The sequence below is a fragment of the Zootoca vivipara genome, chromosome 2, assembly GCF_963506605.1.
Source record: "Zootoca vivipara chromosome 2, rZooViv1.1, whole genome shotgun sequence".
Lineage (NCBI taxonomy): Eukaryota > Metazoa > Chordata > Lepidosauria > Squamata > Lacertidae > Zootoca > Zootoca vivipara.
In genome coordinates, this window is record NC_083277.1 from 91708875 (window position 1) to 91732242 (window position 23368).

Genomic DNA, 23368 nt, shown 5'->3' on the forward strand with positions numbered 1-23368 from the left:
GCTAAACAATTGCCAGCCTATCACAACCAATGTGCCAAGAAGGATACCAAACACAGACATACCGATATTATTTTAGCTTCCTCAGTTGCACTTCAGAAAGAATACTATGCGGCATAAAAGCTTGCAGCTAGCATTCAAAAAAGAAAAGGATGTGTATACTTTGTATTTCTCAAAGTCGCTTAGGTCTCGAGTTTAGGTTTTTCTTTAAATCCATAATTTCGCCAAACAAAGTCTTTAAAGTTGGATGCCAGCATTTGTAGTGCCATCTCCAAAAGGAAAACTGGTGCAGAGTGGCAGATGTGCACAAAATGGTTCACCCCAGCTGAAGCCAACATGCGTAGGATGTTTCTTTTGGCAACCATGTACACAAATAATAGCATTTCTGGTATCTCTATTTGGGGCAGTTTCTCCACAGACCCTACACTCATGGCTGAATTAAACACTGAAACACTTGCTGCTTCCACACTAGACATTTACTGTGGAATAACCACATTTTGTTCAGTCGCTTTTTACAGGGCATTGGCATGATACTATGATTGAAACACCCCCTCTCATATTTTCCCCATTAGGCTTCTACTTCCTTCCCCCCCAAATCCAACCTACTTATAGTCAATATAGCTGCTATTAAGCTACTATTCTGGTTATTATCTCCCATTGCAGCAGAGGTGCAGTGGGCTATTTAACTCTTCCTATACATACAAAGATCCCAATGTAAATTGCTCCTTTCCAACATTTGGGGAAAGAGGGACTGACCACTTGGCTATAGAGTGTTTAGAAATCTGCTATCCCACTTCCACCTTAAAGCAGAACAGCAATGATTGGGAGCTGCCAGCTCTGGAAGCACCCAACAACATAACAACAACACATAGCAAGTTTACTCACTATTAAATGTATCAGTTTTAAAATGGCAAAATGCTTCTGAAAGCTTTGTGTTCACCCTCACGAAAAACCGTGCGAGATAGGTCACAATTTATTCCCATTTTACAGATGTGGACATGATGTTGGGATAGCCATTTGCCCAATGTGTAGATCAGGTCCTCCTAGTGCAATAGCCACAGAACTCCGAATGTCTGCTGGATACTAAAGTGCTAAGCACCAAAGAGCAAGTATGAGATGCCAGTGGGCAGTTGTACACAAATATAGACATGTTCAGGTATGTTGCTGGTAAACTGCCCGCCTAATTGAGGCAAACCCATGAAGACAACATCCCAAAGAGAAATCTACCTAATGTTGTATGGCTGCTGGTATTGAGGTGGGGGGGGGGGAAGAATCAATAAGCAGAAGCAAGTGAATAAAGTGGTTCAAACCAATTTCCACAGAATGCCCATTCCACCACCCCTATAGCACGAAAGAAATTATGTCTGGCTCACTCTCATCATTGAGCAGGGCATGCTCCATCAATCTGCCATGTGTCCCCTCTGAAAGGCAAATCAGACAAATGTAGAGGTGGTCAATTCCCACGGTACAAAGAAACTCACAATGCCCCCCCCCCAAAAATTCATTACATCTATTGGGTTGTATTCAGAGTAGAGCCATTAAAATAAATAGAATACTCAAAGAAATTATATATGAAAGATGTAACTGTGCGGTAAAAGATTATGACTAGGCAAAACACAGTAAGATTAACGAAGTCATTTTTAACCCATTTCTTTTCAGGTTTTAAATTATTTCATGGACGGCTATATAAATGGTATAGATCAAGCTAAGTTTGTTATTTTCAGTTTGGATATTATGTATTAATTTCTTTAAATATATGTATGTTTATGTATATCATCGTATTTTCGCTTTGTTTTTAAAATAATAAAGAGATGTTTAAAAAAATAAAGTAAAATAAAATAAAATAAATAGACATGACTAACTTAGGGCCATTCATTTCAGTGGTTCTACTCTGGGTAAAACATAGCTGAAGACAACCCATTACACTTAGCATATCCACCCTCTGAAGTTCTTAAAATGCCAAGTTAACATGATTCTGACAATCTATTACTCCTCTGAGTGATGAAAATCATGATCTGGTCTTTTCTTTAAGAGCCTATTTTAGAATTTGAAGCCAACATACAAGCAGCTGTACCAAATATACTTCCACCAACCCATGCTCCTGTGGCACAGAATGCCTTCTCCCATTTTTTAAAGTTCCCCACCTTGAAAAGGAAACAAGCAGAAACTCTCAGAAGACTGGGCCTCCAATTGAAGAACTTAACTTTGTAGGTTGACATGGGACATAAGTACCCCAAGTCCCAGGCTGAAGGCTTTACAAGTCACAACCAGCACTTTGTATTGTGTTCAGAAACAAGCTGGTAGTCCATGAAGCTCTTAAGACATTATCCCTCCTATTGAAACGAGTCAACACATAGCCTTTGAGCTAGATCCTAAGCCAATCTGAGTTTCTGACCTGCCTTCATGGGGCGTTTCCTGTCTGCACTACTGGAGTAATCCAAACTGGGTGTTACGTTACATTACTAAGCAAGCAGCACTGGACCAGCAATTTCTCTCTGTACATTCACATTTTTCTTACCATCTGCACCCGGATCACCGGCACTCCATCCCGATTCCTTGCTACTGCAGAAGATAAAAAGAAGAGTCAATTAGACAAGATCATAAACCAATTCCAACCCCCTAGACATTGCAAGTCAGATGCAATCATCATAGGCCCACAGAAAGTCATGCACCCTTGGTTTACACTGCACTACTTTGACAGGTACATACTGCCTCTTAAAAAACCTTCAGCTTTTAAGTCACTTCAAAATTTGTGTGTGGGTTCACATGACTGAATGCTCATCCTTATAAAATTCCCCTGCATATTGAAGACTAATGTATCAAGAAGAAGAGCAAGCAAAACAACAGGAACCTTTCTCTATGTTTTGATTTTTTTTCTTTAAGACTACTTTTGTTATGCTTGTAAATTTTGTACATGTTGTATTCTGCCTTGAGCATGGCTTTAGCTTTGGAAACATGTCATACAAATAAAACGATTGATCGATTTTCTACACCAAGGAACAGACCAATAGGGAGATATATATTCCCTCATGTGAACCCCCACCAGCAGTCTAGGCAGAGGCGTATCCTCTTATGGCAACTAAGAGATGGTTAGGTGGTTAGCTAGAACTGACCTGTACCAGTTCTGACATCTTTTGCTGCTACCCTTTAACCATCCCACCTAGTGCACACAAAAAATGATTACATAGCCTGGGGACTGTGTGTTGTACCCAGCTCAGAAGGCTTTGTTTTGTTCAGAGTCATTCCACAGGTGGTAGAACCTCAGCACCAGCAATATACAACCTCAGCATTTTTAAAACCACTTCTCTTTTCAATAAGCCCAATGAATGGTGGGTGGCAGACAAGCAAACACTGGGATGGCATTAGGGCAGGCATAGGCAAACTCGGCCCTCCAGATGTTTTGGGACTACAATTCCCATCATCCCTGACTATTGGTCCTGTTAGCTAGGGATCATGGGAGTTGTAGTCCCAAAACATCTGGATGGCCAAGTTTCCCTATGCCTGCATTAGGGGAAGAGCAGAGGCATTGTCAGATCATGTAGATGCATATGGTGGCAGGACAGCAACCTTCACCCCTTTCCAGAGTGACCATGGGCCTCCTTTGTTGCAGTTCCCATGGTGAAGTGTGTCATATTCCGCACACAAAACCAGCAATACAAAGTAGAATGTTGCACCCTTTCTATCATCCACACAATACACAAAACGAAAATGCCACTATCATTCATACTTTGATATCCTTGAAGCCTTCTCCACACCAGGTGTGTTGTGCACATGGCTGTTGCCTGTGTTTTCAGGTACTTTTACTAAGCATCGTGGTTCAACCAGCCACTTTGGGGAAAGTGAAAACCTCTCAAACTCTGACGGGGAGATGAGATAGAACCCTGCAGAGGAGAAAAGATGGAGAAATTGCAAGTTGTGCATGCACAGATGCAGAAAGGGTCCCACAAGAGTTTCCCAAAATACATTTTTACAAATCTTACTCAGAAGACTAAGCTTAAAGCTGCAAACACACACACACACACACTTATTTTGGAGCAAGGGCAATTGGGGGAGGGGGGCTGGAATTAACTTTAGCATAAACATACAAAGGCTCAGCTGCGTGAGCACTTTCCAAAGTCATGCTTGGTGCTCGTGACACACTTTTTAAAGAGATCCTATGTTACTATTTAATATTTCTCAGCTGGATCTCTGGGACTCCTGTGCATGGAAAGATCCAAATACTGTATGTATCTGTTTGCCTAATTCTCATGCAGTGTTCTCTCATGCACATACTTTCAGACACCTATGTAAACTTAATATGCTCTAGGTTAGATTACTGCAATGCATTATACATAGGGCTGCCTCTGAATAGGGTTCAGAAGTTTCAGCTGGTGCAGAATTCAGGGGCCAGGTTGCTCAGTGGGGCAAGATGGTTTGGAACATATAACACCAATCTTGGCCTGACTGCAGTGGCTGCCCAGTAGTTTCCAGGCCCAATTCAAAGTGCTGGATTTGACCTACAAAACCTTAAACAGCTCATGACTGCAATACCTCAAGGACTGCCTCTTCCTATATGAACTGAACCAGACCCTGCATTCATAATCTCAGGCCTTTCTGCATGTGCCTCCTCAGCGTGAGGTCCAGAAGGTGGCAGCATGGGGACGGGCCTTTTCTGCAGTGGCTCCCCATTTGTGGAGGCTCACCTGGCATCTTCATTGCATATCTTTAGGCACCAAGCAAAAACGTTCCTCTTCAACCATGCATTTGGCTGATTTAACATTCTATGGTTTTTTATGTGTTTGTGGGAGGGGGGGTTATTGGTTTGTTTTCATTTTACAACCGTACCTTGGTTCTGGAATGCCTTGCAACTCAAATGTTTTGGCTGCTGAACACTGCAAACCCAGAAGTGATTGTTCCGGTTTGCATTTGTTTTTTTGGAAGCTGAACATCCGACGCTGCTTCCACTTGAGTGCAGGAAGCCAATCGGAAGCAGCGACTTAGTTTTCGAATGCTTTCAGAAGTCGAACGGATTTCCGGAACGGATTCCATTCGAGAACCAAGGTACCACTGTATTATGTATTCTCATTTTGATGTTGTGAGCCATCCTGGGATCTTTGAATGAAGGGTGGTATACAAATTTAATTATTATAATTAATAAAAAGCAGATAAAACTATCCCAACTAATATTTTTCATGCTTGCTTTCCCAGTATTATGGATAGAAGAACAAAATAACTCCCCCCACCCCACATTTATCTATTTTGGACAATAGACAGAAAGGCTTCCAAGACCTAACACAGTGGAGCTTGGTAACCTGCGGATGACCATGTTGTTACCTTGCCCGTATCTGGTGAAGACACAGGAGGCAATGCCACTCACATCCTCCTTGCGGATACAGGGGTAGCGCACTTGTATCTTGAGTGCAGGCAGGGAGATAATCTGGATGTCTCCCAGGTTCGTCAGAACAGCCAGGTCATTCTCACTGTGCTCACTCTTGCAGCTGGCAAAGTTGGCCACTGACACCTTCCGGACCCGGCAGCCTTCCAGGGCCGTCAATTTCAGTTTCAGTTTGGCGCTGACTTTGGGCAACGTGAAAACCTGCCAACGTAAACAAGCTACATAATAAACCCTTCATTCATGCAAGAGCCACCCCATCCAATCTCCAGCTGATGCGTAATGAATTTCCTGCTGGTGTGCAGCAAGGCAGCATGCTTAAGTCTAGCTGCCAAAAAGGAGCTGCGTAGTCTCTCTCTCCCTCCTTCAGCAGCAAACAAGCAAACAACAGCAAGGGAGAGAGTAGCTAAACTTTGCTGGTGCTTGCTGCTGTATATTAGGGGATGTGCGAGCAGTTAGGTTCTCTCACATGTCTAGGTTTTATCAAGTCCGATTATCAGGGCTTGCAAATATCTATCCTCAGATACGAAAAATAAAATAAAAAAATAAGCAGAGAGCTGGTTTGCAGTCAACAACCCTGAACAGAATCTTTTTTTTCCTTAGCCCAACTCTGCCTCTTTCTATAGAAGCATCTATGGGCAGAATATCAAATTCAGGAGTAGGGAAAGTATATCAGACATAGGGTTAGTAATGCACATTACTCCATGACCTGCTCAGGTGGCAGGGAAGGTAGGAATCTTTGCAAACTTCCAAGCGTATAGTATGCTTTTCCACCTCTCCAAATCTGAACATGCCCTTCAGCTGAGGTGAAAACCGAGTACCATTACCAAACAAGCAAGTTCCAGTAAGGATCTGCAAGAGGAAATGAATTCCCATAATTTCTCTGGCTGCTCTACTCCAATAAGCAAAGAGCATGCATATACACAAGCACTCTATTGTGTTACCTTAAGCTGCTCTTCCGACACCACGAGAAGCTGGTGGCTCCCTTGCATGTTGGGGCTCTTGGAAAGGTCATGGGCTACTTCCAGCGGCTCTGGAAGGGGAGTGCTCTGGCCATCCAGAACAACGATCCCGATGACAGGAGCTCTGTGCATGAGCTGGATCTCTTTGGCTGGAGAGACAGCAGAAAGCACACGCCAAATGAGGCAAGAGGTTTGGTCCAGGGAGAAGCAAAGTGTTCCGACAAGGCACACTTCTTTCTCGCAGAACCCAGCTACCATGTTGGACATACAACGGACAGCGGAGAAGAAATATCGGGCTGAACCCAGTGTTGCATGACAGCACTGGACACAATCCATTGTGGTTAGAGATTCAAATTAAGAGTGGGGAGACCCAGGCTTAAATTCCTACTCAGCCATGAAGCTCATCGGCTGCCTTGGGGCCTGTCACTACTTCTCAGTTTAGCCTACCACACAGGGTGGTTGTGGCAATATGCTACCACAAGCTCATTGGAAGAAGGGTGGGATGCAAATACAATACATAAATAAGCATTAAAAAGTGATTGAGTTTAGAAGAGAATGAGAACAAGTATTTAAGCGGTGATGCCGCATGGAAACTGCATAATTATTTCTTTGGGTGCAGTCAAAAAGCAAATTTTTACACTGTATGAAGGCAAGTATACAGGTGAAACTCGGAAAATTAGAATATCGTCGAAAAGTGCATTTATTTCAGTAATGCAACTTATTATTTTTTCTTTTTCTTTTCTTTTTTACAAATGCTTTCTTTTGGAAATTCCACAGTAATAAAACAAATAGTTACAATAATACAAAAACAAACAAAAATAAACATCGCTATTACATTTCATTAATTACACTCCATTTATAATTGACCTGCCTAACGACAAATAATTACAATTACAACAAATAAAGGCTTGGTTCCGGTTTCCGCCTGCAGGAATGGCGGACCTGTTTTCCATCCCTCTGACCTTCGTAAGGAATTTGGCGGTTGCTAGGGGAGTAAATGGCAACCCCCTACCCTCTCCGGGGGTTACGGAGAGGGGCCGCTGGCCCGCGATGCCCCCAGACCCACTCCGACTGTTTATGGAGTGGGGGGAGCTTGGGCTGAAGCACTTACGAGGGCCAGGACTCCTGGACGCTAATCTGCATGGCGGGGATTTCCATGATTAAAGAAGATAATTAGGCTTAAATCTATGGACATACTTCAGAAGGAGGGGCAGAAGCGCTGTTTACTGCCGAGAAATCTATGCTGCTGAGGGTGAGGAGTTAAAGGCTGTATTTCATCTGGAAGAAGGATTGATGGGGACGGAGCGATAAGGGAAGCGAGTCTTTCTTTTTTATTTTTTTCATATGAGTTACTTCGTACCTTCCCAGACGTGATGTCCTGGCTTGTTTGGAGTGAAAGAGAAGCAAAAGACTGTGTGAGTTGAACTTTATAAACTGTTGTTATTGAGTATATTTTTTGAAGATGAGGAGTTGCTGACGAGAAAAGCCCCCCTCTAGTTGGATGGAGGAGTGCCTGGACGCGTTCGGAGGATTTATGAGTTGTGACGCACTTTGAATTGGAGCAGCGACCTGAAGCTAAGTTCAGCTATAGGGCAAGGAGATCCATTAATTTACCAAGAGTCTATGCATGGTGTGAGGTCTGGTTCTTCTGCCTGGAAAGCTGTAAATTTTATAAAGATCGTTAATCTATGAGAGAAAACGAAAGTGATTTGAGTTTTTTTTTAAGATGGCGCTGCTTCGTGTTGAGAGTCGACGCAATAGGGACGCTCCAGACCAAGAAGATTTATGGGGAGGCTGGACTGATTAACTCACACAGGAGAAAGAACATTTGTGAAACTTTGTTTGACATTTATCTCAGCAGCTGGGAAATAATCGGTTGAAAGAGGAAAACATCTATGTGACTGTAAGGGAAAGATCTGGATTATTATGAACTCGGAGAGACGATTTGAACTTTAGAAAAAAGATGGCAGTGGACGGTTGCGAGGAATCCCCAATTTCTTGAAGCATGGGAACCCAAAAAAAAAATTTCTATATGATTTGGCATAACATTCGGTTTGATTGATATATATGTGTATAATTTGAAATAATGAATGTGATATAATTGGTTTTAATTGGAAAATTAATAAAAATATATTTAAAAAAAACAACAACAAATAAAGGCTTGACATATCTTGCTTTGCATGTCATGCATCTATCTCATATATTGGTTTCACCTTTTAAGTTGCATTACTGAAATAAATGCACTTTTCGACGATATTCTAATTTTCCGAGTTTTACCTGTAGGTATTAGAGTGGGGTAGGGGAGGCAAAATGAAGGTCAGAGTCTAGTAGTAGATCTCTAGATGATTAGCGGTGATAAACAAGAGTTCCTGGCTCCCAGTTGCTTCACAGCAAACATAAAACGGCTATTTCCAGCTAAATAAGTCTGTGAAATGCAGAAAACCAAACCAGGAGACATTTTTTGTGACACCGCTGAGAGCTCAGTTCCATTCCAGCACTAAAAACAGGTTCCTAGGCTGAGAATGTGCTCAAAGAAGCCCTATTTTGTTTCGTGTTTTAACCCTTCATGTCTTTTACACTTTGCTCTGCTTGGTGGGTTTCTGTAAAAGACAAAGCAGCTCTGTGCTTTGCCTACCCCTGTATTGGAGGATAAATTGTGATTAATGGCACATGATGCCAAAGGGGAAAGCTTCCTTAGATCCGTAAGGAAAATACACATAACCATCCTATAGACATGGTTACGGAAATGAATTCCATCTCATGTGTCTGCTATTAAACACCTATCCTATCTGGGAGAAGGATTTTCCAGATTTTTGTGACCAGAGAGAAACATTTACAAACAGCACTTGGGCTTGTTTTATGGTGTCTTAAGGACTTTTCCAAGAAAGTACAGAGGCTAAAATCAAGTCAAAACTGCTGCCAAAGCTCACAACATTTCTCGGTAGGTGTGTGTGTACAGGACCATTTCCTTCAGAACAACACATTATTTACCAAAAAATGCTCCTCCTAAAATAATCAGTGCACATACCTGGGGGCTGCTACAGTCCTGCAGTGAAATGTGTCTTGTTTTGCTCTTCCAGAATGCACACACAGATTCTGACACCCCACTCCACATTCAGCACTAAGGCTTCTCAGGAGTCAGGTTGTGGGAAGCATGTAGCCTTCTGGATGTTGTTGGACTCCAACTCCCATCAGCCCCGGTCCAGCATGGCCAACAGGCAGAGGATGATGGGAGTTGGAGTCTAGAAACATCTGGAGTCTCCGTGGTTTTATCACCAGGGCATTTTACAAAGGTACCTTCAATCCTAAATCTGGGGGGCAGCTATTTCATCTAAATCGAAAGTCATCTTTTCACTCACCCTGCTCTGCTCGAACAGGCTCATCCATTCTTCTCTCAGCTGGAGGAACACGCAGACAGAAGGCATAGACCGTGCCCCCATTGGTGCCTGCCCATAAGGAGGGGCAGTGCCGGGAACCTGGACCAGAGATAACAAAGCCCATAAGCCAAAGTTTCACATATCACCAAGGGAAAGCAAGCAAGACCATTCCTTATACCCCCCCCCCATGCCGGACTTTGCTGGTTTTATCTATCCATGTACATAACTTTGTGGGTGTAATATATTGTTCAATCACATAGAAGCTGGTCTTACTCACTGTCTCTTAAGAAGGTGTCGGCAAAATACAAGGTGCGAACGAAGCCAGTGAAAGAATCCTCTGCTGACCGCGCTTCAATCTTCCGCTGGACAGGAGCTAGCTCTATCTCCTGCAATGCATCGTGATCATGCCTGGAAATTCCCTCTTGGACCTGCCCGCAAAACAAAAATGAGAACTAAGCAAACAACCCCTTTTCATTTGTTTTATTAGATTTCATACCTGCCCTTTACCGTAAGGTCTCAGGGCAGGTTGCAACAGAAAAAAAATATACGTTTATAAAAGCAAATAAAACAGTTACAGCCATGAAACAGATAAAAACCATTCCATACAGAAAATGGAAACCATTCCATACAGAAAATGGAAACCATCCATACAGAAAATGCAAACAGCAGTTAAAATAGTTCCAATATAGGCACAGGCTGAGATAAAGATCTGTGCTTCAAAGGCTTTAAAGGCCAGAAGAGGAAGGTCTGCAGTAGGTGCCAATAAGACAACAGAGGACATTGCCTAATACGTAAGGGAGACCATTCCAAAGTGTAGAGGCCACCACACTAAAGGCCCGATTCAATTTAGCATCTCTCAAGTGGGCCGATAATGAGATTATAATGATAAAGTGGCATTATATATAACATACTTTTCCGTGTATAAGACTAGGGTTGTTGGTTTTTAATTTAAAAATGATGTTCAAAATTGTGGGTTGTCTTATACGTGGTGTGTGTGTGTGTGTGTGTTATATGGTAATATGCATGTTAGCTGGCGTCAGGTGGTTTTATTAAAAAGAAGTCAAGCCAGTTCCAAAAAAAGCCGTTTCTTATAGGGATGCTTGCTTTGAAGAAGAGAAACTATTTTTGAAAAAGAGACTGCTTTAAGGCCATGTAATGAATCCTTTTGCACCTCTTTATGATGGCAGAAGACTAAGTTCACCTTACTCAAGGAAACCAGCACAATTCTCCTCCAACAGCCTATAGCTGCCCAAATCTCCTCCTCATATGACATATCAATGCCATGAGTGGCAAGCCTGAGATCCAATACTGTACAAGGGAGCTTTTTCTAAAGTCATGCGTGGCTTTGCTGAATACGTGAAGCCAAGACAGCACAGCCCCTCACCTCCGCAGTTCGTCGCTTTCTGTTAGACACCCTGCTCCTTCGCATCCGTCGGAAGGACTGGCGAAGGGACTTTTTTAAGGATTTCACCCTGGAAAGAGGGCCCTCCAAGGCCAGCTGGTCACTGGGATGCAGGGTACACCTAGGAGGAAACCAACAGGGCTGGTTCAGTTTCCCTTTTTAAACCAAACTGTTTTTGGTCAAGCTGCAGCCACACATTGGAAGCCCAGTTAGAGAGTTACCGCATTTTGCAGCAGAGAGGTCTGAAATACCATGCACAGGCAAGGCCTTTCGTTGCTTTGCATCAGGGGTAAGAAACTGTAGTCCTGCAAATGCTTGTTGGACTGCAGGTCTCATAATCCCTGCCCATAGGCTATGGCTGATGGGACTTGGGAGCCCAACAACATCTGAGGTGGCTACCCCAGATGTAAAGCAACATGGGACAATGCCGCTGCTTTTTGCCTGGAGTTCTCAAACCAGGCAAGAGAGCATTCAGAAAACCAGAACTAATCTAAACTGCACACTTTATATTGTTCACAGTATTTGCTTTTGTGGAATGTTGGCAATTACTAAAGTTTTCCTAGAAGGCTCTAAAGGTATTCCATCAGTAAAATCCATTTCAGTGTTCCTCAAGAGCCATGAGGATTCAAAGTAAATCTGATGGTGTGTTTTTGTTTTCCATTTCCAAAACAGAGCTACATGTAAGATTTCACGCTGCCTTGCCCTTACATTCCACAAGGATTATACTATTTAGGATTTACGTAGCACTTTAAATGCATTGCTTTGATGATCTTTATCACTCTGTAGGACACACCAGTATTAATTTTGCGGAAGCGTACTCCGCCCTGTAACATTTGTGGGGAAAACCTTCTCCCCATAATGATCAGGAGGAAGGGAGGGCTCAGCCTCCCTTTGTCCCCAAGGCAACAAAAGGGGGAAGAGAAGACCTTTGGACTTCAAGAGAGCACTCCTGCCTGAGCCTAATAGTGTTGACTAAGCTGTGGTCAGGAAACAACTTCCTGCTTTGGAGTATAGTAATCCTGCGCCTAAATATTGTCTCCCTGCTTATTTAACTTATATGCAGAATTCATCATGCGAAAGGCTGGACTAGATGAATCCCAAGCCGGAATTAAGATTGCCGGAAGAAATATCAACAACCTCAGATATGCAGATGACACAACCTTGATGGCAGAAAGCGAGGAGGAATTAAAGAACCTTTTAATGAGGGTGAAAGAGGAGAGCGCAAAATATGGTCTGAAGCTCAACATCAAAAAAACCAAGATCATGGCCACTGGTCCCATCACCTCCTGGCAAATAGAAGGGGAAGAAATGGAGGCAGTGAGAGATTTTACTTTCTTGGGCTCCTTGATCACTGCAGATGGTGACAGCAGTCACGAAATTAAAAGACGCCTGCTTCTTGGGAGAAAAGCAATGACAAACCTAGACAGCATCTTAAAAAGCAGAGACATCACCTTGCCTACAAAGGTCCGTATAGTTAAAGCTATGGTTTTCCCAGTAGTGATGTATGGAAGTGAGAGCTGGACCATAAAGAAGGCTGATCGCCGAAGAATTGATGCTTTTGAATTATGGTGCTGGAGGAGACTCTTGAGAGTCCCATGGACTGCAAGAAGATCAAACCTATCCATTCTTAAGGAAATCAGCCCTGAGTGCTCCCTGGAAGGACAGATCGTGAAGCTGAGGCTCCAATACTTTGGCCACCTCATGAGAAGAGAAGAATCCTTGGAAAAGACCCTGATGTTGGGAAAGATTGAGGGCACTAGGAGAAGGGGACGACAGAGGACAAGATGGTTGGACAGTGTTCTCGAAGCTACGAACATGAGTTTGACCAAATTGCGGGAGGCAGTGCAAGACAGGAGTGCCTGGCGTGCTATGGTCCATGGGGTCACGAAGAGTCGGACACGACTAAACGACTAAACAATCCTCTGCCGCCAGAGATGGAGCTCAGCATTTTGTGGGGGCTAGGAGGAAGGCAGAGTTCTCTCCAACTCCCCAATTCCTGAATATTTTGTGGGTACCTGCTGCCTACCCACCCCCACACAAGTGGGGATTTGTAGCTTGAGAGAAAAGTCAGGAAAGAGCCAATATGATAGAAGCGTACAACATGATGCATGGTATCCGTATAGAAAAAGTGGATGAGGAAGTTTTTCCTCTCTGTCTCCTATAACACTAGAACTCAAGGACATCCAGAGAGGCTGAATCCTGGAAGATCTAGGACAGACAAAACAACTTCTTAACACAGTGCGTACTTAAAAATATGCAACTTGCTCTGGCAAGAGGCCATGAGGGCCACCAACTTGGATAGCTTTAAAAGAGGATTAGATAAATTCAAGGAGAGGGATAAAGCTGTCTGTGGCTACTAGCCATGACAGCTATGCTCTGCTTCCTCTGTCGGAGGCAGTATGCTTTTGAATGCCACTTTTCAGGAGACTGCAGGCGGAGAGAGCGTTGCTGTGTTCAAGCTTCCCATGGCATCTGGTGGGCCACTGTGAGAACCCGCTTAAACAATCAGGAGAAGCTATTGCAGATCTAAGCCTAAGGCTGGGAGGAAAATGCTTTGCCTAAGTAATTTCCTGCCCGAACTGAGATTTTTATCCAGGACTTCCAGTTCACTGATTGAACCCTTAGCACTACGCCTCACCAGTCTGGCCTGTTTAAGCACATGGCTTTTGAAAATGGCAGGGCATTCAATGCAAGACTTTCACCTAAACCCTACACTGTGTCAGGAATACAATTTAAATATGGAAGTAACCCCCTTACTTGACAAAGACCAGCCGCTTCTGCTGATGATCAAAGAGCCCAAAACCGTGGCTTGTGCCAAAGGCTACGAGTTTCCATTCCGAGTGAAGGGCCAGCGAAGTGACCACAGCTGGCGGCTGACACTGGACCAAGACAAAGGGCTGGAAGCCTGGCTCAAACCGAACAGGCCCATCTTTAGTTTTGAGCCGCTCGTGACCTTTCCACCTATAGCCTTCCTGATCTTGGAGGAGGTCCGCCTCTGAATGGTCAACCACCTGCTCTGCTTCCTCGTCATTTAGCTCCATTACGAGTACCTGGATGGGGCAGGGTAGGGAAAAGGGAGAAGGTCATTCAGAACTGTGTTTTGAAACCTTAGCATTGCAAAATCCACAGAGTTTGTGCAAGAACGAAGGCCAGGACAAATGCATTTCCACCTCTGGGCCTTTACCCTCGAAAGCATTGAGGAGTATTTTTGCATTTCACCTATATCCTTCCTTGCTGGTTTTTCAACATCACGTCAGCGGCAGGGGAGTTCTAGCTAACTCAATTCACTTTCTGATTAAGTGTATTAACACCCTCCTGCAGCGTAATGTACTTTGAAGTAAAACAAAACAAAAGAGGTTGTAGGCTAATGTAATTATGCAACAGAGGCAGTCATTTACCAAGTGGCTCTTGTAAGCACACTGTGGAATCTAAGACGCATTAGCAGTCTAATTTCAATTTATTCATACGCCACCTTTTCAGATACTTTCAAGGCAGCTTTTGAAAGTGATAGGCACAACATATGATCAAAAGCAGCATCAAAACCCAAATACAATGGAATGTAAGAACAACACCACTTAAGAAAAACAACAGTAACAACCACCATTCAGGAATATCATACTTAACTATCTGGCAAAAATAGTCTTATGTTTCTGCCCTGCAGCAATGCTAAATCTGTCCACTGCTTTCATTTATTTCTGACCTAATGTGGACAAGATTCTCTGCCCACAGCATTGGCAGGACATTTTGCTTGAGAGGCCTAGCAGTTATATGCACAACAGACTGAGTTACCCATTTGGTTCATCGTGATCTGCACTCACCCATTCGAAGTCTATTTAAAGAGCAGTAGAAGAGTAAGAAAACTACATGCTGCTCCTTTCTCATCACAGGTGGGTTGGGCAAGTTGCTAGCCCTGAGGCAAAGCAGCTTGTTTGGCAATCCAATGTGAACTGACATTTGCGGCCAATGCCCACATGACTCAAGCAGGCGTGTTGTTTTGGTTTTTTGAAAGAGCAGCTTGACTCCCACAAGTGCAGTGGGAATCTACTCTGAAGAGTATGTTTCGGATGCCAAGAGCCGGTGTATATTATTATTATTTATTTTGATTTATTACCTGCCCTGACCTTAAGGTTCCAGAACAGGTCGCAGCAATTTAAAAATGCAACCTTGAAAGTGATCTGATACAGTTCAAAGTTAGTAAAGGTAAAGGGGCCCCTGACTACTAAGTCCAGTTGTGGAGGACTCTGGGGTTGCGGCGCTCATCTCGCTTTACTGGCCGAGGGAGCCGGCGTTCGTCCACAGACAACTTCCAGGTCATGTGGCCAGCATGATTAAGCCGCTTCTGGCGAACCAGAGCAGCGGTACCTATTTATCTACTTGCATTTTGCCGTGCTTTCAAACTGCTAGGTTGGAAGGAGCAGGGACCAAGCAACAGGAGCTCACCCCGTAACGGGGATTCGAACCGCCGACTTTCTGATTGGCAAGCCCTAGGCTCTGTGGTTTAGACCACAGCGCCACCCGCGTCCCTAGTTCAAAGTTAAGTAAGCCAAAAAGAAGAGGAGTGGGCGCATCACAGCTGAGAGCCCAAGGGCAAGTTGTAACTATCTTATAACCTGAATTAATGCTCTTTGAAAAGCTCTGCATTTCACAGTAGAAGACGTGCATATTTGTGTGTCCCCCACCCCCGGTTAACATAGATGAACTTCTTTATCTAATTATATGGGGTAGAGCATCTGTGAACACTGTCTATGCCCTGGCCTTCCACAGTCTAAACAGCAACAAAGGCTTTCAATAGGTCAGTGGTGTTGAGGCAGGAATTGTCAAAACGTCTTCCATGGAAAGGGCTACTATATCCCATATCAGTAATTCAAAACTAAGGATTCTCCTTGGTGCTCTCTGACAGGGAATTAAAGAGCAGAGATAGAAAAAAAATTAAGTAGCAAGCTGGAAACTAGCCCAGAAAGTTTGCATTGTCAACACAGCCCACTGACTAGTGGAATGGTTTGCCTAGTATCAACTTAGCGACTTAATCTTCCCTACTTGTTCTGGTATACAGACATTGCCGCATATACAGACATATATACACACATTCCTACTATATATACCACCAGGATCCAGCTGGCCAAAACAACACAATAATTTAGAGAGCGAACAAATTGTAACTGAAAACCCAAAGATGAACAAGCCAGAACAACAGCTTAACTGGTGATCGGCTGCACAGCTGGCAGTTACAACGGTGTAGATTGTACAAAATACACGGCGGAAATATTTGCACACGACGGTATCTGAACATGTACAGAATGCTTCCTACACTCCGCAAATCACTAGGATTGGAGAAAAGTTAATGTAGAACAAAGGGCGTAACGTGTAGGGGAGTTTAAACTCCTGCATTTCCCAATTGATGGGGGCAAAAGATAAAAGTAAGGTCTGTGCTACTGGATGCAGTGTGTCCAACAGCCTGTCCAAGCGCATTTCAGTACCTGCCCTGCTGTTCCTGCCACGGCCAAGTAGCTACTGTATTTGCACAAGAAGATCTTCTGGATCCCAAGTCTGGGGTCATCGCTGTAAGGGTCAAAGGAGCCAACCTAGCAGGGCAGACAGGCAAGAAAGAAAATATCATATCAACACAAAGCAAGGTTTTCTGTGGGGCAGCTTCTCTGCTGCTCAGTTCAGCAGGCCTTGGCTTCGGAGGGTTTAAGCTGGGCCACGGACTCCTCACCTTGCGCAGCGGAGGCCATTCATCCTCCCCCATCTGGTTCAGATTCTCATTGGGATCAGCATCCGTGAGGAACACCCTCACCGTGCTCAGTTTATACAGGAGGTTCAGACAAACGCCGGACGCGTTCCAGAATCGTACTGTGCCATCCTCATGCCTGATTGGGAGAAAGAAGAAATGAAGGGGCCAAGCAGATTACACCAGCAGCACAGCTTACTTTCCAGGTAAGGGAACACACTGAACATCTGACACATGAGCCAGTGAAATCCTTCTGGACTAATTCTTTAAATATAGATAGCCCAGACCGCTACAAAACTTCCCACCTTCGCGATCCCCTTTCTACGCTGACTTGACTGCTGGAGAACTGATGCACACCAAAGAGGATTCCGGTGGGGTGAATAGCCAACTCACATATACAGAACCTCAATGAGGCCCAGTGCAAAGGAAGGCTATATACCCAGAACCACACCCATGTGTCTGCACATTGCAAGGAAATACCTGCAAGGGTGGGCAAAGGGTCTTTCAGGGAAGCTGAAATGCCAATGATTCCAAGCCCACTGGGGAAGCCTAGACTTTTAGAAGACACCTGAAGGCAGCCCTGTTTAGGGAAGTTTTAATTTTTTGATGTTTTATCGTGATTTTAATATTCTGTTGGGAGCAGCCTAGAGTTGCTGGGAAAACACAGCCATATGAGCAAGGTACAGATAAATTATGATGATGATGACAACGACGACAACGACTACTACTATTATCTACTAGAGTTTCCTGGAACAGTTTGAAGGCTACCACCCAAGGCAGTTAATTGTTCTCCATATATGTTTCCACACAAATGTAAGCTATTAATAATTTTGTCAGGCTGGAAGAGCTTTTGTTCCTTGTGGCTACCGCTCTAAAAGGGCTCTTGTTGGGTCATCCAGCTTAGTGAAGTCAACTTAAGGAACATGTAGGGTTGCCAGACTCCATAGAGGACAGGACTCCTGTGCCTTTAATTGCCCTGCTCTCTTTTGAGTCTGGAAACCTTAAAGAGAAACCAGCAGACCCTTTGCTTGGAAATTAAACAAAGGGTCTGCTGGTTTCTCTTTAAGGTTTCCAGACTCAAAAGAGAACAGGGCGATTAAAGGCACAGAAGTCCTGTCCTCTGTTGAGTCTGGCAACCCTAGGAACATACATGCATTGCAGCGAGCATTTAAAATAAATCTGACAGGAATAAACTGATGGACATGCCACAGAAATGCGTTCGCAGCAGCCTAATTAGATCCACGTTGTCTCCCATCAGTGGCAAGTCGACAGCAAGGAGCACTCCATCAGCTCAGCTGGGACCAGCTGCCATTTGGGCTCCTCCCCTCTCCTCAAACAACAAACTTCTGTGGTATCTTTTCGGCCTGGTCATTCTTTAACAGTGTTAAACGGCTGGCACCTGAGCTGGTTTCCCTCCTCCCACCATTTGCCTATCAGGAACACCAACGGGGGGGGGGCACCTCGGCTCCCTCAGTATTTGTTTTAAGGGGAACAGGCCCTCTCGATCTTGAGGTGGCCCTGTGCACAATGTGTGACGACTTATGTGTCGCAGTTCCAGTGGCTGGCTCCTCCAGAGCACTCTGCCTCCTCCATCAGTTTGCGGGGCAAGCTGGCACCTCTGTCCTCTATTGCAGTGTTTCCTAACCTTGTGACTCCAGATGTTTTGGGACTACAACTCCCATCATCCCTAGCTAGCAAGACCAGTGGTCAGGAATGATGGGAATTGTAGTCCGAAAACAGCTGGAGGCACAAGGTTGGGAAACACTGCTCTATTGTATCATGCCTCTTAGATCCTCAGACATTATTCCGAAACTGTAAAACCAAGTTAACTTGCGGGGTGGTATACAAAGTGTTAAATAAGTAACACAGACATCATGCTGCCGCACCAAGCTTGCTTGGGTGAATCAACGTGAATAACCCATAACGCCCCCACCCCGCCCCCGCATCACTGCTGCTTGCAATACACCAAGCGACATTCCAAAAATTAGCTTGTATCCCACTGGGTTTTACAAAGTCTGGTGACGGGCTCTTACGTTTAATCCTCTCTCCGGAGCATCAGTACATTCGGTTCTCAGGGACACCGAGTATTCTAGCTCCTGTATGCTAAAGTTATCCTTTTAGCATGGCTGGCAGGATGCCTGGGACCATTAATTGGGAGAATCTTATCAGGGATCTTGACAGGAAACCTCTTTCGTCCTTGCAGGAGTATTAAGGATACATACATTTTAAATTCCAGATGAAAAGCAGCAACGTAGACCTATTTAGCATACTGAGAAAGACACGTGGAGGGGCAAAACAAAACGGTTGATCCATCCCATCCACTTGATGCGAGACTTTTTGCACACATGTGCGCACACAAACAGGTAATGTTTTGGAACTTTCTGCCTTTAAAAGAGTTCATTACCACTGAAGCGTTAAATATCCAAGTTCAAAATGGTAATCAGTTTAACGGCTTTTGCACGAATGATGATCCTCACGCTGCCTTGGAGTGACTAAGCAGAGGTGGAAACAAAACGTGAGATCAGAACCTCCAGAATGGTAACCAGAGGAAGAACGTCTGTTTTCATACCTACCCAGTAAGCAGCAAGTCTCTCTGGGGAGGATCTGGAGCCTTGCTGGTGCCTCCATTAATTGGCCATTGCTAGGAAAACAGAAATTGGGACAGAATGGATGCAAAGTTGGACGTACATATGCAATGAAGACACAGAGGGAGCAAGAAAGCATTGAACACCTAATCTATGCAGATTAAGCTTTGTTTGGATTAAGGCATACATTCTTAAGGTTTTACTAGCCAATTTCCTTATGCTAAGAGGTGGCGCTGTGGTTAAACCACTGAGCCTAGGGCTTGCTGATCAGAAGGTCGGCGGTTCGAATCCCTGTGACGGAGTGAGCTCCCGTTGCTCGGTCCCAGCTCCTGCCAACCTAGCAGTTCGAAAGCACGTCAAAATGCAAGTAGATAAATAGGAACCGCTACAGCGGGAAGGTAAACGGTGTTTCCATGTGCTGCTCTGGTTTGCCAGAAGTAGCTTTGTCATGCTGGCCACATGACCGGAAGCTATACGCCGGCTCCCTCGGCCAATAATGCGAGATGAGCGCGCAACCCCAGAGTCGGACACGACTGGACCTAATGGTCAGGGGTCCCTTTACCTTTACCTTTAAGGTTTAATATAAGATGGGGAGGAATCCATTAACCTACATTTTTTTCTGTAAGCAGCTGCTGCTGCTGCGGAAAGCTTGTAAATATTTGCAAACGGTAACTACTGGGGCTTTCTGAAACCAAACCCATAGCAACTGCAACTTTGTGAGGGTGCAGAATATTGTCTTCAAGTGTTCTGATCTCTCAGTAGTGTACAAAATGTGCACAATTTGCTTGTCTGCATCTAGATGTGAGCTCAGAGCCAGAGTCTGTTGCAACGGAGGGAACCAGAAATCTAGATTAGGGTGGGGTGCATAGAAGCTGTCTTAAAACAGAGGTCAGAAGGTTGGTTCTTCTAGCTACACTGTCTTGCAGTGGCTCTCAGTGTTTCAGAGAAGGACCTTTTTCAGTCTTACCAGGAGATGCCAAAGACTGAACCTGGGAACTTCTGCATGCAAAACAGGTCCTTGATCCCTGAGCCAAAAACTCCCCCCAAATTAAAGTTATTAAATTCCTGAATTCTGTGACAAGTTGCGCAGGCAAACTTACAATATAATTCGGCATGTTTTCTTGTGCAGTGCACTGCATTGTACACATGTTTAACTTAAAGCAATTTCAAACGTATGCTGTTGAAGGCTGCTGGTTGCAATCCCGCAAGTTAAAAGCAAGCAAAGCAGAGAGCTTTTTGTGGTGCGTTTTCCTAGCACAAAAGGAGCATTTAAGCTCTTTGTCTTGCTTGGGAAGCAAGGCCCTCTCCAAGCACCAGGTCTGAGATGCTCCTGTTCAAGATGTCGTGGGAACTTGGAAGGACCTGCGAGATCTCGCCGGAGCACCCCAGGACCTCTGGAGTCGATGTACAGAGAAGGCCTTGCTCCCCAAGGAAGGCAGAGAGTTTATAAAATGCATTATTCCTACAGTGCCTGTAAGGGGGAGGGCTTATAGGGAACAGCCCCCCCCCCAAAAAAAATCAGGTCGAGTTCTTCGCAGAGCAGCAAGTCCAGTAGCAGATCAGATTACAAGAATCAGGAAGTAGAGAGGGAGGAGAGAGGCTCTGACAGCATGAGAGAGCCTCAACACCGAGTAGAGAAGGAAGCAGCTGGGGAGGAAATGACGGGATTGGCCATGGGAGAGCACTCAGAAGGAAGGCCCTCCCCCCCCCCACGCCTGAATTGAGGCGCACGGCACCCCGTAGGGCGAGAGGGAGGCGTTTGGGGTTCCCAAGCTGTTATGTTGGGCGCAAAACAGAAAGAAGCCATTGTGAGGTTCTGACTCTGACTAAACAGACATGTTTTCCAGACTCTTTGCACTGTAAATAATATGCACAATAAAAACACCTTAAAGACAAGGAGGTGTGGAGTGTTGTTACTCAAGAGTAGCCACAAGAACCTCTGACAGTGCCCTTGGACAAGAGAGCCAGTGTGGTGTAATGGTTAGCGTGCTGAACTGGGACCTGGGAGATCGGGTTCAAATTCCCACTCAGTCATGAAGCTCACAGGGTGAAATTAGGCTAGTCTCTCACAGCCTAACTTATCTCACAGGGTTCGTTACAAAGATAATAGGGGAGAAGAGCCACGTATGCCAATCTGATCTTCTTGGAGAGATAGGCAGGATTATAAATGCAGGTTAACAAACAGATTTGGGTCTGGGGGCCATGATTATCTTTGAGTACTCAGGCTGGAATGCAAGATTACATCGCTGAAATGGCCTCATCCTTTGCTTGTCCCCCCCCCCTCTCTCAAGCGGGACTTCAGATGCAGTGTGAAATCCAGTATTAATGTGAAAAGGACTCGTTCATTCCGTTCCAACGTTCATGCAGGCAAGTCATACCATATTAGAGAACTGGGAGTTCTGTTTACTCCCGGCACTGATGATCCTTTCCCATAACTTGAGAGGGATGTTGGAGACATGATGGGAACATGTGATGGCTGAACAGTGAAGAGATGCCAGGTACGGGGGTTGCACCGATGGCCAGCCTGGAGACATCAAGTCTATGACTACTAGCTCTTCCTCTGCTAGCACCACCATGGCAGATGGGTCATCAAATTCTGCAGGAAAAGGAATCAATAAATAGCCATCATTTAACTGGGGGAGAGGCAGCAGGGAGAAAACGACTGTGAAGTACTTTCATCAGTGGACACAATTAAGCAGCAATATTAGTTACAATAATGATCTTGAAATAATCACGCAATTCCTCCCCCTCTCTACCCTTGTCTCCATTTTCATCCTTCCTCCATTGCTTCCATAGGTTTAGTTTAGACCGCAAGTCCCCTGGAAAAGAAACCAGTCAGACCTGCTCCTGGCAAAGAAGAAAATCTAGAAATGGTACTATAGACATTTCATTTATTGAATTTCTATCTTTTCCTTTCTCCCAATGGAGGTAAATAACCAAGCAGCAAAACAATACAATAAAAAAGAAAGAAATGTATGTACAGGAATTTCCAAAAGAAAGCATTTGTAAAAATTTAAAGAAAAATAAATACAGTAATAAGTTGCATTACTGAAATAAATGCACTTTTCGACGATATTCTAATTTTCCGAGTTTCGCCTGTAAAACACTTTAAGCGGATTAAGAACATACAAAATAAAATCTTTGCAAAAGCACATTATGTCTGCGCTTCGTCAATTGTACCGCCGCCCCCATTTGTTTCAGGGCTCAAGTCAAAGTGTTGGTTTTCGGCCTTCAAAGCCCTTCACCAGAACAATTTGCTTTCATGTGCGGCCACATGAAGGGGGAAACAGACGGGTCTGCTCAGTGGTTCACCCCAGTTGCAGAATACTCTCTTCAAGGGAGCAAGGGCAGTCTTTCAAATTTTAGTGGTGCACTGTGTGAGACCAAAATTCGGTGTCCCTACCTTTCGCCTTCCATTCTGCGCATGCACTGCATCATAGTTACAGCACACCCCTCGGCTCGGTGCCCAGTGCGGGGAAACCAACTGCGCACTGCCCTAAATCTGGCTCTGAAGGGAGGCCCGACTAGAGCTTAATCTGGAGTCATTTTGGCAGTAGGCAAAAATATTTTCCCAGCCAAAAAGTAGTTTCAAAAGCTTTACTCAGAGCCACTGAAATTCGTTAACTTCGGCATGTTTATTAATTCCAGTGGGTTTTACTCTGTGTCAAACTTAGCCGATGGGCTCCCCACCCTGCAATCATCTGTGCTTTGTTTTTAAGCTGCTTTGAATTTTTGTTTTTACTCCCGCTTCCTTTATGCTGCTCTTTTATATTACGGTGTTTTCATGTCTGCTTTCATCTTTGCTGTATTGAAATGTTCCCTTTGAAAGTTGCCTGGAAACCTGCTGAAGGGCAGGGTATAAATTCATCCAAAACAACAACAAAGTGCATGTCTCTGAAGCAGACCTCACGTCTTATTTTTCTGCCCAATCCAAGTTCCTGTG

General features: G+C 44.4%; 1 protein-coding gene across 8 annotated transcripts in view; it reads right to left on the bottom strand.

Annotated features, from left to right (window-relative positions):
- LLGL2 (LLGL scribble cell polarity complex component 2) overlaps positions 1 to 23368 on the bottom strand; it is a 70292-nt gene that overhangs the window by 2779 nt on the left and 44145 nt on the right. For all 8 annotated transcript variants that reach the window (XM_035104469.2, XM_035104468.2, XM_060271846.1 and 5 more), the window contains exons 11-23: positions 21804 to 22021; positions 19414 to 19481; positions 16826 to 16979; positions 16587 to 16691; positions 13867 to 14159; positions 11092 to 11230; positions 9985 to 10135; positions 9690 to 9806; positions 6313 to 6479; positions 5311 to 5572; positions 3725 to 3878; positions 2516 to 2559; positions 1371 to 1418 (exon numbers count right to left, since the gene is read on the bottom strand). In XM_035104469.2, coding sequence (XP_034960360.2) covers positions 1371 to 1418; positions 2516 to 2559; positions 3725 to 3878; positions 5311 to 5572; positions 6313 to 6479; positions 9690 to 9806; positions 9985 to 10135; positions 11092 to 11230; positions 13867 to 14159; positions 16587 to 16691; positions 16826 to 16979; positions 19414 to 19481; positions 21804 to 22021 — 1920 coding nt within the window. The remainder of the gene's footprint in view (positions 1 to 1370; positions 1419 to 2515; positions 2560 to 3724; positions 3879 to 5310; positions 5573 to 6312; positions 6480 to 9689; positions 9807 to 9984; positions 10136 to 11091; positions 11231 to 13866; positions 14160 to 16586; positions 16692 to 16825; positions 16980 to 19413; positions 19482 to 21803; positions 22022 to 23368) is intronic.